At 40.1% G+C, this 15,465-nt stretch overlaps 1 protein-coding gene across 3 annotated transcripts in view; it reads right to left on the bottom strand.

The window, feature by feature from the left end:
• The window catches only part of LOC128686614 (S phase cyclin A-associated protein in the endoplasmic reticulum), a 74,984-nt gene that overhangs the window by 51,762 nt on the left and 7,757 nt on the right, over positions 1-15,465 (bottom strand). For all 3 annotated transcript variants that reach the window (XM_053773562.2, XM_053773564.2, XM_053773563.2), the window contains exon 2: positions 6,882-6,947. In XM_053773562.2, the coding sequence (XP_053629537.2) occupies positions 6,882-6,923 (42 nt within the window). In that variant the 5' untranslated portion in view covers positions 6,924-6,947. The remainder of the gene's footprint in view (positions 1-6,881; positions 6,948-15,465) is intronic.

Raw genomic sequence — 15,465 nt, 5'->3', positions numbered from 1 at the left:
TTAAACTGCATCTGCCACTTCTCCGACCACTGCATCAGTCTATTCAAATCTTCCTGGAGTGCTCGAATGTCCTCGTCAGAATGAATTCGACGGCCTATTTTGGTGTCATCGGCAAACTTGCCGATGTCGCTCTTTATGCCCTCATCTATGTCGTTTATGTAGATTGTGAACAGCAGGGGGCCCAACACTGACCCCTGTGGAACACCGCTCGTGACACTTCCCCACTCTGATTTCTCCCCATTTATGCAAACTCTCTGCTGCCTATTTGTCAACCATGCCTCTATCCAGGAAAAAATTTCTCCTCCTATTCCATGTGCTTTAATTTTCCTCAATAGTCTCTGATGTGGGACCCTGTCAAAAGCCTTACTGAAGTCCATATACACAATATCATATTCATTACCATGATCTACCTCCTCAAATACCTTAGTGAAAAAAGTTAATAAATTCGTAAGGCAGGAACGCCCCTTTGTAAAACCATGCTGAGATTCGTTGATTAATTTATGTTTTTCAAGGTGGCTACGAACTGCCTCGGCAATTATTGATTCCATAAATTTTCCCACTATGGAGGTTAGGCTTATTGGTCTATAGTTCGAAGCTAAGGACCTGTCACCTGTTTTGAAAATAGGTATCACATTTGCCATTTTCCACTTATCTGGCACCATGCCAGTTTGTAGTGATATGTTGAAAAGATTAGCCAAAGGGGTGCTAAGCTCCTCTTTACATTCCTTTAGAACCCTTGCATACAGTTCATCAGGGCCTGGGGATTTGTTAGGTTTTAATTTATCTATTTGCCTAAGGACCATGTCACTTGTGACCCTAATAGTGCACAGTTTATTATCGTCCTGTTCTACATAATTTATCATTACTGGAATATCGCTGGTATCCTCCTGTGTAAAAACTGAGAGGAAGTATGTGTTAAAAATTCTACACATTTCCTTATCACTGTCAGTGAGCTGACCCGAGGAACTTTTGAGTGGGCCTATCTTGTCCCTGATCTTACTTCTGTATACCTGAAAGAATCCTTTTGGGTTAGGCACTCCCAGGACATAAGCCTATGAAAGACAGGCTTACTTTGTTGATGTGTTCCAATGCTACTGGTGATTGCAAAGTGAAGCCTTTATTAGTGTATCACTCTGAAACTCCCAGACCGTTCAGGCAAAAGAATGTCCTCAAGGAGAATTTGTGTGTGCTGTGGAGAGCAAACAGTAAGGCATGGGTCACTAGGGACTTTTTCTATGACTGGTTACACCATGCATTTGCCCCCAATGTGAAAGATTACCTAAATGAAAAGAAATTAGAACTTAAGTGCCTCCTGGTGTTAGACAATGCCCCTGGTCATCATACAGACGTGGCAGAGCGACTTTATGGGGACATGAAATTCATTAAGGTGAAGTTTTTGCCTCCTAATACCACTCCTCTCCTGCAGCCCATGGACCAGCAGGTTATTGCAAACTTCAAAAAACTGTACACAAAAGCTCTGTTTGAAAGGTGCTTTGTAGTGACCTCAGAAACTCAACTGACTCTAAGAGAGTTTTGGAGAGATCACTTTAATATCCTCAATTGTGTAAACCTTATAGGTAAGGCTTGGGAGGGAGTGACTAAGAAGACCTTGAACTCTGCTTGGAAGAAACTGTGGCCAGAATGTGTAGACAAAAGGGATTTTGAAGGGTTTGAGGCTAACCCTGAGAGGATTATGCCAGTTGAGGAATCCATTGTGGCATTGGGAAAGTCCTTAGGGTTGGAGGTTAGTGGGGATGTGGAAGAGTTGGTGGAGGAGGACAATGAAGAACTAACCACTGATGAGCTGATAGATCAACTTCAACAGCAAGAGGCCAGACCTGAGGAAACTGGTTCAGAGGAGGGGAGAGAGAAATTGAAGAAATTGCCTACTACAAAGATTAAGGAAATCTGTGCAAAGTGGCTTGAAGTGCAAACCTTCATGGATGAAAATCACCCTCACACAGCTATTGCAAGCCGTGTTGGCAACCTGTACACTGACAATGTTGTGAAACACTTTAGGGAAGTCATAAAGGAACGAGAGGTACAGGCCACTATGGACAAATATGTTGTGAGAAAGAAGTCCAGTGACTCTGAAGCTGGTCCTAGTGGCATTAAAAGAAGAAGGGAAGTAACCCCAGAAAAGGACTCGACACCTCAAGTCTTAATGGAAGGGGATTCCCCTTCTAAACACTAACACTCTCTCTCCCCTCCTCCCATCCCATCAATCACCACCAGATCTTCAATAAAAGTAAGTGTCATGTAATTGTGCATGCCTTTTTCAGTTTGTGTGTATTAAAATTAACATTTCATGTGGTAAAAATTTTTTTTTTCATACTTTTGGGTGTCTTGCACGGATTAATTTGATTTCCATTATTTCTTATGGGGAAAATTCATTCGCATACCGAACATTTCGCATAACAACCAGCCCTCTTGCATGGATTAAGGTCGCTATGCGGGGGTCCACTGTACTTCTCTTACAACCCCATCTATAAATACAGTGGACCCCCGCATACCGCACGCATCGCATACCGTACAATCCGCATACTGCTCGCTTTTTTCGCAAAAATTTTGCCTCGCATACCGCCCAAAAACCCGCTCACCGCCCTTCGTCCGAGACGCGTCCAATGTGCGGCCTGAGCCACGCTCACATGTTCCGCCGGTGGCATTGTTTACCAGCCAGCCTCCGCGGTAACATCCAAGCATACAATCGGAACATTTCGTATTATTACAGTGTTTTTGGTGATTTTTTCTGGAAAGTAAGTGAACATGGGCCCCAAGAAAGCTTCTAGTGCCAACCCTACAGCAATAAGGGTGAGAATTACTATAGAGATGAGGAAAAAGATCATTGATAAGTATGAAAGTGGAGTGCGTGTCTCCGAGCTGGCCAGGTTGTATAATAAACCCCAATCAACCATCGCTACTATTGGTGGTACAGCTGGTGCTGTACCACCGTCAGCTGCTGCTGCACTGTCATCTGCTGCTGCACTGTCAGCTGCTGCTGCACTGTCAGCTGCTGCTGCACTGTCAGCTGCTGCTGCTGTTGTACCACCGTCAGCTGCTGCTGCTGCTGTAGTACCGTCTGCTGCTGCTGCTGTAGTACCGTCTGCTGCTGCTGTAGCATCGTCTGCTGCTGCTGTAGCATCGTCTGCTGCTGCTGTAGCATCGTCTGCTGCTGCTGTAGCATTGTCTGCTGCTGCTGTAGCATCGTCTGCTGCTGCTGTAGCATCGTCTGCTGCTGCTGTAGCATCGTCTGTTGCTGCTGTAGCATCGTCTGCTGCTGCTGTAGCATCGTCTGCTGCTGCTGTAGCATTGTCTGCTGCTGCTGTAGCATCGTCTGCTGCTGCTGTAGCATCGTCTGCTGCTGCTGTAGCATCGTCTGCTGCTGCTGTAGCATCGTTTGTTGCTGCTGTAGCATCGTCTGTTGCTGCTGTACCACCGTCAGCTACTGCTGCTGCTGTAGCACCGTTGTTGGTGTGGCTTATTGAGAATACCAAGAAACAATTAACCCCAGAGGATTTGCCACCCAGGATAACCCAAAAAAGTCAGTGTCATCGAAGACTGTCTAACTTATTTCCATTGGGGTCCTTAATCTTGTCTCCCAGGATGCTACCCACACCAGTCAACTAACACCCAGGTGAACAGGGAAAAATGCCTGGAACTAGTGCTCATATTGGTGAATTTAAAGCCAGCAAAGGTTGGTTTGAGAGATTTAAGAATCGTAGTGGCATACACAGTGTGATAAGGCCTGTTCTGGAAGAAAATGCCAAACAGGACCTACAGTACTCAGGAGGAAAAGGCACTCCCAGGACACAGTCTCATCAGTCATTGCTGCATCTTCAATAAAGGTAAGTGTCATTTATTCTTCATTTAGTAGAGTAGTACATGCACAATATATATTGTGCATGTACTACTCTACTATTGTGCATGTATCCTTCTCTTTGTGTGTAGGAAAATGTATATTTCATGTGGTAAAATTTTTTTTTTCATACTTTTGGGTGTCTTGCACGGATTAATTTGATTTCCATTATTTCTTATGGGGAAAATTCATTCGCATACCGAACATTTCGCATAACAATCAGCCCTCTTGCACGGATTAAAGTCGCTATGCGGGGGTCCACTGTATATTAAACAACCACGGTGACATCACACATCCTTGTCTAAGGCCTACTTTTACTGGGAAATAATTTCCCTCTTTCCTACATACTCTAACTTGAGCCTCACTATCCTCGTAAAAACTCTTCACTGCTTTCAGTAACCTACCTCCTACACCATACATCTGCCACATTGCCCCCCTATCCACCCTGTCATATGCCTTTTCCAAATCCATAAATGCCACAAAGACCTTTTTAGCCTTATCTAAATACTGTTCACTTATATGTTTCACTGTAAACACCTGGTCCACACACCCCCTACCTTTCCTAAAGCCTCCTTGTTCATCTGCTATCCTATTCTCCGTCTTACTCTTAATTCTTTCAATAATAACTCTACCATACACTTTGCCAGGTATACTCAACAGACTTATCCCCCTATAATTTTTGCACTCTCTTTTATCCCCTTTGCCTTTATACAAAGGAACTATGCATGCTCTCTGCCAATCCCTAGGTACCTTAAATAAATAAATAACAAAAAGGCACAATACCGTGACTGGAACGATACACAAATAACCAGCACATAAAAGACAGAAGCTTACAACGACGTGTGACTTTGTCAATGGTCCAAGTCGGACCGAAACGTCGTCGTAAGCTTCTGTCTTTTATGTGCGGGTTATTTGTGTACCCTAGGTACCTTACCCTCTTCAATACATTTATTAAATAATTGCACCAACCACTCCAAAACTATATCCCCACCTGCTTTTAACATTTCTATCTTTATCCCATCAATCCCGGCTGCCTTACCCCCTTTCATTTTACCTACTGCCTCACGAACTTCCCCCACACTCACAACTGGCTCTTCCTCACTCCTACAAGATGTTGTTCCTCCTTGCCCTATATACGAAATCACAGCTTCCCTATCTTCATCAACATTTAACAATTCCTCAAAATATTCCCTCCATCTTCCCAATACCTCTAACTCTCCATTTAATAACTCCCTCTCCTATTTTTAACTGACAAATCCATTTGTTCTCTAGGCTTTCTTAACTTGTTAATCTCACTCCAAAACTTTTTCTTATTTTCAACAAAATTTGTTGATGACATCTCACCCACTCTCTCATTTGCTCTCTTTTTACATTGCTTCACCACTCTCTTAACCTCTCTCTTTTTCTCCATATACTCTTCCCTCCTTGCATCACTTCTACTTTGTAAAAACTTCTCATATGCTAACTTTTTCTCCCTTACTACTCTCTTCACATCATCATTCCACCAATCGCTCCTCTTCCCTCCCGCACCCACTTTCCTGTAACCACAAACTTCTGCTGAACACTCTAACACTACATTTTTAAACCTACCCCATACCTCTTCGACCCCATTGCCTATGCTCTCATTAGCCCATCTATCCTCCAATAGCTGTTTATATCTTACCCTAACTGCCTCCTCTTTTAGTTTATAAACCTTCACCTCTCTCTTCCCTGATGCTTCTATTCTCCTTGTATCCCATCTACCTTTTACTCTCAGTGTAGCTACAACTAGAAAGTGATCTGATATATCTGTGGCCCCTCTATAAACATGTACATCCTGAAGTCTACTTAACAGTCTTTTATCTACCAATACATAATCCAACAAACTACTGTCATTTCGCCCTACATCATATCTTGTATATTTATTTATCCTCTTTTTCTTAAAATATGTATTACCTATAACTAAACCCCTTTCTATACAAAGTTCAATCAAAGGGCTCCCATTATCATTTACACCTGGCATCCCAAACTTACCTACCACACCCTCTCTAAAAGTTTCTCCTACTTTAGCATTCAGGTCCCCTACCACAATTACTCTCTCACTTGGTTCAAAGGCTCCTATACATTCACTTAACATCTCCCAAAATCTCTCTCTCTCCTCTGCATTCCTCTCTTCTCCAGGTGCATACACGCTTATTATGACCCACTTCTCGCATCCAACCTTTACTTTAATCCACATAATTCTTGAATTTACACATTCATATTCTCGTTTCTCCTTCCATAACTGATCATTCAACATTACTGCTACCCCTTCCTTTGCTCTAACTCTCTCAGATACTCCAGATTTAATCCCATTTATTTCCCCCCACCGAAACTCCCCTACCCCCTTCAGCTTTGTTTCGCTTAGGGCCAGGACATCCAACTTCTTTTCATTCATAACATCAGCAATCATCTGTTTCTTGTCATCTGCAAAAATGAGAAGACAACCATAAAAAACATTCGAAATTACCACTAAGGGGTGGCTAATTGGTGAGAAGTGAGCTCCATTATTTATGCTTAGATTTCTTTCATTTTTGGTGTATGTTAAGAAGCATCTTTCCATCATACATTGCCCAAGTTTCAATAAGATAGTCCAACAAACAAATGAGATGCAATTCCCAAGATCAAGAGCAAGAGCCCCTCACCAGTGTCAAGGAACCTGCCTTGAGGTCTGCTCTCTTGTGGAAATTTTGTTCGTGTATGGAAGCAAAAAATCGACCTATCGACTGCTCATATTTGGAAAAACTCGCATGTGGACACGCTCGCAAGTAGAGGTTCCACTGTATAGTACACTACTGTATAAACATTTAAAAATATACCAGAAATGTTATAAATGGTGCAAAGGTGACATTAAAACAATATCAAAGACAGTCTACACAAACCACTATTATAGTATGCTCCTCACTTTGCAACGAATTCGTTTACTGACGTGGTCTAAGGAACGGAACTCTCTCATTAAGTGAGGAGAGGCTGCATTAACATATCTGTAACAAGAATGAAAACTTACCTGAGAATCTGAGTTGCAAGTGTCAGTGTTGCCTCCCTTCATGATGGTAAGTGTTTACACAGTCATCTGGAAAACACAACTACTGTACTTTACTCAGTTCTGGTAGTGAAATATAGGAAATTCATACAAAATTAGCCGAGTACATGTACAAAAGATATCTTATATTCCAAAAAATGTAACTTTTAGAACAATGGTTCCCAGCCTTTTTTTTGTAGAAAACCAAACTTCCCTCTTTAACCCATTCACTGCTCAGATGCCAGAAACTAAAAGTCCTAACAATATCTAAAAATGGTTGACACAAACTCACTACCAGTACAGTATGTCTGAAGTATCAGTAAGGGATGGCTCCTCACTTAACGACCAATTCACTTATTGACCTACTCTTAGGAACAGAACTCGGTTGTTAAGTGAGAAGTACCTGTACTTTATTTCAGCATGATAAATGTTTGTACAGAGTTGAATGGCATTTATGTGTGCATGCTTTTGGTATGCACACCTAAATGTTTTAACCCTTTCAGGGTTGGCAGGCCCTCTCCTAAACTTCTCAGGGTTGGAAATTTTTCAAAAAAAAAAAAAAAAATGAAATGACAGAGAATCTTTTCCTAATCATAATGACACCAAAAGTATGAAATTTGATGGAAAACTTATGGAATTATGCTCTCGCGAAGTTAGCTGTCTCGACGATGTTTACGCATCGGCGATTTCGCCCACTTTGAGCCCTATTTTCGGCCAATTCCAATGAACCAGTCGACAAAAATCATAACTATTTCGCTAGAACTCCATTTTTTCTATCGAATGAGCACAAGAAACCACCCATTTACCAATTTCAACTATCCATAAAGTGGTCAGAAATTGGCAATTTTGCCAATTTCACACAAACTTCAAAAGATGCCAATTTCCAAATAGGTTCCAGAATAAACAAGACAGACATTCCTGGCACTAAAATAACATTTCCTCTGTTCATTAGTCATGTCCCCAGGGCTCTGTTACATTTCTTTTGTTTTCCACTTTGAATGTTTATTCTCACAAAAAATAGAAGATTTAGTGCTATGCAGACTACTGCATTAGTGTAGAAATGGTGTAGAAATGGTATACATAATATCAGAGCACTTGTGAAAGAATATCAGACTCACCAGTTGACGTGTATTGGACGCATGGCATGTTTTGCTTACTCTTGAACTTTGACAAAAATAGAACATTTCTGCTACTTTGAGCTCAATTTCAAGGAATTTTTCATTGTGAAACCAATCAAAATCACCTCAATTTCTGTAATATGTCTTCCACTCTATAAAATGAGACCAGGAAAACTAGAATACAATAAAAAATACCATACGAAAATACACTGCAAAGTCGCTGTTTAAAACCAAAAACACGATTGGAGTTTTTTTTTTTCTCATTATGCACTGTGTGCTGCAGGATTTTTTTATACTGCGCACACTGACCACATAGACCCATTCTTACATATGTAGGTCTACCAGCTTTCTTTCGCTAGATTTGAAAGAGCTAGAATTTATGCGTACTAGTACGGTACCAACCCTGGCGTGCAAGCCATACTAGTACGGCACCAACCCTGAAAGGGTTAAGTTTGCCTGAAATGAAGAGCATTTCAGGCAAACTTAAGACTAAATTAAATTAGGTGATTGTACAGGTCTCCCTCCACATTTGCGTTTTCCACTTTCGCGGGCTTCAAACATTCGCGAATTCCCAGCCACCCAATCATACTTAAAATACGTCATTACATATTTGAACATGATACAGAGAAGTGCAAAGGAATACAGTTATTAAAGTGCAACATGCCAAAGCCCCTTGTATGCAGAGCATTATGGGCAGGCTTAAAATTAACTTAAGATTAACTAAGCCTTCAATGATATATTCAGTGGTAAAAACATTATTGTAAACAGATAACAATTTAGCACAAATGAGTATTACAAAGACAGGTCATATGGTCATTTACTGTGTTGCTGTGCATTCAATAGAGTGGAGTATTCTGTTAGGTAATGTAATTAAAAATAATAAAGTTTGATTGGGTCACAGGTTAGACATTTATGAGATACAATAATGAGAAACATTTACGAGATACAATTTATGAGATACAATTATTCAGTACAGTGGTCCCCCGCTTTTCATAGTTCCCGGCAATCGTAAAATTTGCCAATCATAGGGGTATTTTCGTATAAACATGGACTCGCTTTTCATAGGTTGACTCTCGAGTTGTAGTTATTCCGGGACGCGTACCCACGGCGTGAGCCGGGGCGGTAGCCAGTCTGGCATTGTTTACCAGTGAGCGAAGGTCTCCTCACGTGCTCCAGCGAAATATTTCATAATATTCCATTTATTTTAGTGCTTGCAAGTACTAAATAAGCTACCATGGCTCCAAAGAAAGCTCCTAGTGCCAAGCCTGTGGTAAAGAAGGTGAGAAATACAATTGAATTTAAGAAAACCATCATTGAACCATATGAAAGTGGTACAAGTGTGGCCGAACTGTCCAGGATGTATAAGAAACCCTACACAACCTTATGCTCCATAGTGGCCAAGAAAAAGGAAATAAAGGATGCTGTTGTTGCAAAGGGAGTAACTATGCTGACAAAAATGAGATCACCAGTACTGGAAGAGGTTGAGAAGTTATTATTGGTGTGGATAAATGAGAAACAATTAGCAGGAGATACTCTTATGACTTCGATTATTTGTGAAAAGGCAGTTGCATGAAGATTTGGTAAAGAAATTGCCTGCAAATAGTGGTGAAGTGAGTGAATTTAAGGCCAGCAAAGGCTGGTTTGAGAGATTTAAGAACCGTACTGGCATACACAGTGTGGTAAGGCATGGTGAGGCTGCCAGTTCGGACCACAAGGCGGCTGAAAAATATGTGCATGAATTCCAGGAGTACATAGAGGCTGAAGGACTGAAACCTGAACAAGTGTTCAATTGTGACAAAACAGGCCTCTTTTGGAAGAAAATGCCAAAGAGGACCTTCATTACACAAGAGGAAAAGGCAATGCCAGGACACACGCCTATGAAAGACAGGCTGACGCTAATGTTCTGTGCTAATGCTAGTGGGGATTTCAAAGTGAAGCCATTACTAGTGTACCATTCTGAAAATCCCAGAGTGTTCAGGAAAAACAATGTTATGAAGAGTAAATTGTGTGTGTTTTGGAAATCTAATAGTAAGGCATGGGTCACGAGGGAAATTTTCGTCGAGTGGTTCAACGAAGTGTTTGGCCCTAGTGTGAAGGAGTATCTCCTGGAAAAGAAATTGGATCTCAAGTAATGGACAATGCACCTGCTCATCCTCCAAACTTGGATGAACTAATTTTCGAGGAGTTTGGGTTTATCACAGAAAAGTTCTTGCCTCCAAATACCACTCCTCTCCTCCAACCCATGGACCAGCAGGTTATTGCAAACTTTAAAAAACTCTACACAAAAGCAATGTTTCACAGGTGCTTGACTGTGACAACAGACACTCACTTGACCCTAAGGGAATTTTGGAGAGAACACTTCAGCATCCTCCACTGCATAACCCTTATAGGTATGGCTTGGGAGGGAGTGACTACCAGGACTTTGAACTCTGCCTGGAGAAAATTGTGGCCAGATTGTGTTGACAAGAGGGATTTTGAAGGATTTGGGACTGACCCTAATGAGCCTATGTCTGTTGTAAAATCAATTGTGGCACTGGGGAGTTCCATGGGGTTGGATGTGAGTTTGGAGGATGTGGAAGAATTGGTGGAAGACCACAATGAAGAGCTCACCACTGAGGAGCTGCAAGAGCTTCAGCAGGAAGAGCAACACATCGCAGCTCAGAATCTTGCTGCAGAGGAGGAGGAAGAGAGATGGAAGAAGGTGCCTTCTTCAGAAATTAGAGAGATTTTTACTATGTGGGGTAAGATGGAAAGATTTATGGAGAAACATCACCCTAACAAGGTTGTTGCAAGCCAGGTTGGCAACATGTACAGTGACAAAGTCTTGGGCCATTTTAGGGAAGTGTTAAAGAGACGCCAGAAACAGAGCTCTCTCCACAGTTATTTAGTGAGACAGGACTCCAGTGACTCTCAAGGTGGTCCTAGTGGCATTAAGAAACAGAGAGGAGAAGCAACCCCAGAAAAGCAAATGGTACCTGAGGTGTTGATGGAAGGGGATTCCCCTTCCAAACTATAAATAATCCACTCTCTCTCCTCCTCCAGTCTCCCATACACTAAGAAGAATCTCCAATAAAGGTAAGTGTTATGCTGTTAATGTTTCATTCATCATTTCCCATTGTATTGTTTATGCACTACATGTATATTTCATGTTAAAAATTTTTTTGTTTTAATACTTCTGGGTGTCAGGAACAGATTAATTGTATTTACATTATTTCTTATGGGGAAAATTGATTCGTAAATCGTAAATTTCGTTTATAGTATCGGCTCCAGGAACGGATTAATTACGAAAAACGAGGGACCACTGTATTTATTTAGTTGTGGGTGAGTAAGTGATTTTTGAGAAGAGACTTGAATTTATAAACAGACAGTGTTTCTTTTATATTCACTGGTAACGAATTCCAGATTTTAGGGCCTTTTATGTGCATTGAGTCTTTGCATAGCGTGAGGTGGACACAAGGAACATCAAAGAGTGATCTGTGCCTTGTGTTATGGTCATGTGTTCTGTTGAGGTTGATAAGGAGATGTTTGAGGGGAGGGTTTATATCAGAGTTAAGTGTTCTATGTATGTAGTAGGTGTAGTAAAAAGTATGTATGTTTTATATGTTTGAAATTGTGGCGGTGGCAGAGTTTGTCAGGAGATAGGACAAGATAGTCCTTCAATATGACACTAATATCAACTCTACGGCTTATTTATCTATCACAATTCATCTAATATGACATAATAAACAATATTAATAACATAGAAACATGACACATACTCTAGAATGAATAAAATACGTCATTAAGTACGTCAAGAGTGTTGTTGCTGTTGTTGTTGTTGTTGTTGGGTGTATAAGGGCCACTGAGACATAACCCGTACATAGTGGTGGTTGAGGCAGCAGCAGAGGCGGTAGAGACAAGAGACGACGGTGTTGTCAGTCACCCTATATAATTCCAACAACATTGGAGGAGTTAGGTTCGTGCTGTCCTTTTTCTATCGATTTATCGCTTAACTTACTAGCTACACTGTTAATGCTACACTTTATCACTGGCTGGCACTATAGCCTTCACTGATTTGTGCTGCTTTAGTATCATACATATCGTAGAATCACTAAGGAAGGCACATTCTCCCCTCTCTCTTCCTCCTCCATTCTGGTACTCTGCTATGAGTTCTTTCTTGAATTCTATAGTCTTTTTCACCTTCTTTACCAAAGGGCTTGTACTAGTACAATATTTTATGATGTTTTCATGTGTTTTATGACTGTTCATGGCTCAATAGGTTAAGGAAGTAGTATTGTATTATATTTCCCTACAATATATTGGGGGCACCAAACATTCGCAATTTTTCAACATTCGCGATTTTTCAACATTCGTGAGGCTCTTGATCCCCTAACCCTCACGAATGTTGAGGGAGATCTGTAAATATAAATTTAGGAGTTACAATGAGTACAAGCAAACTGCATATCCTATTAGTAAATGCTATATGGCAGTTTGATTATAATTATAGGTAATGAGGATTTTAGTATATTAACATAGAGGGGACACAATGTTTTAACCCTTAAACTGTCCAAACGTAGATCTACATTTACGTGTGTAGCGCTCCGAACATAGACCTATGTTTTTTTTTACATTTGAAAGTATGTAAAAAAAAAGTAGATCTACATTCGGAGCGCTACGCACAGGAACGTAGATCTACGTATGGACAGTTTAACCCTTTGACTGTTTCAGGCCCCTCTCTGAAACTGTCATTCTATGTCGCTCAATTTTTGAAAAAAAAAAAATTATTTTTTCTTATGAAATGATAGAGAATCTTTTCCCGATGGTAATGACACCAAAAGTTCGAAATTTGGTCGAAAACTCGTGGAATTATGGTCCCGCGAAGTTAGCGGTCTCGGCGACATATGCGTATCGGCGATTTCGCCGACTTTGAGCCCAATTTTCAGCCAATTCCATTGTTCCAGTTGACCAAACTCATAGCTATTTCTTTAGAACTCCATTTTATCTATCAGCTGAGTACAAGAAACCTCCCATTTACTAATTTGGACTACCCAATATGGTGGTCAGAAATTGGCAATTTGGCCAATTTCACGCAAAATAAAAAAGATGCCAATTTCAAAATAGGGTCCAGAATAAACAAGGTACACATTCGTGGCACTAAAATAACATATGCTCTGTTCATTAGTCACATCTCTAGGCCCCTCTTATATTATTATTGCTTTCTATTTTGATTTTTTATTCATACAAAAAAATACAAAATTTACTGTTATGCAGACGACTGCATTATTGTAAAAATGGTATAAATAATATCAGTGCACTAGTGAAAGAATATTAGACTCCCCAGTTGACGTGTATTGGACGTGTGGTGTGATTTATTTACTCTTCAACATTGGTAAAAATCGAACATTTTCGCTACTTTGAGCTTAGTTTCAAGGTCGTTTTCATCGTAAAAGTAATGAAAATCATCTCTATTTCTGTAATATGTTTTCCATTTTATCACCTAAGACCATGAAAACGCGAATACAATGATAAATACTATACGAAAATACACCTCAAAGTCGGCGTTTTATTCCAAAAAAACGATCAGAGTTTTTTTTTTCTCATTACGCAATGTGTGCTGCAGGATTTTTTTTATGTGGTGCACACTGACCACACAGACCCATTCTCTCACATGTGGGCCTACCAGCTTTCTCCCACTTGATTTGAAGCCGCTAGAATTATTGAGTATATATACGTCAGAAACATTGGCTCGTAAGACGTATTTATACGTCGAAAACAGTCAAAGGGTTAAGGGTTAATAGTCAAGAGGATTACAGACATTAAGAATAAGATTATATTGTTTTACATATGTTCGTGACATTGAGAAGATGGATACGAAGTTTTCATGTATGTGTTTAGCTGATGTTTGGATATGTTAGGGAGAGAAAGTTCTTTTAACAGCAGTTCTGAAGTGGTAGAAAATTCTTCTGAAGGTAATGACACCAAAAATGCAAAATTTGATGGAAAACTTACAGAAATACACTTGCAAAAAGTTGGCAGTCTGGGCAAAATTTACACATTGCCTACACTGAGTCTTGTTTTAAGCCAATTCCATTGCTCAATTTGATGTAATTCCTAGCTATTTCACAAGTATGCTTTCCATTCTATCAACTGAGAGCAAGAAAATGCCCATTCAACTAGCAGAACTGCCCTATTAAGTGCACAGAAGTTGGTATTTGGTCAAATTTACACAAAACTCACCAAATTCCAATTTAAAAACGAGAGTCCAAAATAAACTTTGCAGGCATTCCAGCTACTGAAGCCACTTCTCTCTGTTCATTACTCACATCGTCAGACCTCTCCTATATGTATATCCCTCTCTTCCATTTAGAATCACACACAAAAAATCTAAATTTTCCCCTATTTTACAAATAACAATTTATAACCAAGAATGATTGGTCATGGTTTAGGCCATCTCAATAATTGATGCAAATCTAGTAAAAACTAATAAAACAGACCAAGGGGATATGAAAGTCCCTACCCTTCCTCTAGAAAATTGTCCAAAAAATCAAATATTTCTGCCACTCTGAGGCTTATTTCAAACTACAGTGGTCCCTTGACCAACGACATTAATCCGTTCCAGAGAGCTTATCTTTAGGCAAATTTATCATTAGTTGAATTAATTTTCCCCATAAGAAATAATGGAAATCTAATTAAGCCGTTCCAGACAGCCAAAAGTATTAACAAAAATTATTTTTTCATGAAATATACATTTCCCTACAAAGAAAATAATGAGACATGCACAATAACTACATAAATAAATGCTGAAATGACACTTACCTTTATTGAAGAGTATTGATGAGTGATGAGACACTGTTTTTCTTGAACACTCTGGGATTTTCAGAGTGATACATGAGTAAAGGCTTCACTTTGCAATTCCCACTAGCATTACAACAAAACATGAGAGTTAGCCTGTCTTTCATAGGCTTGTGTCCTGGGAGTGCCTTTTCCTCCTGAGTAATGTAGGCCACTTTTTAGTTGTAGCTACACTGAGAGTACAAGGCAGAGGGGATACAAGGAGAATAGAAGCATCAGGTAAGAGAGAGGTGAAGGTTTATAAACTAAAAAAGGAGGCAGTTAGGGTAAGATATAAACAACTATTGGAGGATAGATGGGCTAATGAGAGCATAGGCAGTGGGGTCGAAGAGGTATGGGGTAGGTTTAAAAATGTAGTGTTAGAGTGTTCAGCAGAAGTTTGTGGTTGCAGGAAAGTGGGTGCGTGAGGGAAGAGGAGCGATTGGTGGAATGATGATGTAAAGAGAGTAGTAAGGGAGAAAAAGTTACTATATGAGAAGTCTTTACAAAGTAGAAGTGATGCAAGGAGGGAAGAGTATATGGAGAAAAAGAGAGAGGTTAAGAGAGTGGTGAAGCAATGTAAAAAGAGAGCAAATGAGAGAGTGGGTGAGATATTATCAACAAATTTTGTTGAAAATAAG

Source organism: Cherax quadricarinatus, unplaced genomic scaffold (assembly GCF_038502225.1).
Source record: "Cherax quadricarinatus isolate ZL_2023a unplaced genomic scaffold, ASM3850222v1 Contig162, whole genome shotgun sequence".
Classification (NCBI taxonomy): Eukaryota; Metazoa; Arthropoda; class Malacostraca; order Decapoda; family Parastacidae; genus Cherax; species Cherax quadricarinatus.
The sequence above is the reverse complement of the archived record's forward strand: the minus strand, read 5'-3'. Positions and strand labels throughout refer to the sequence as shown.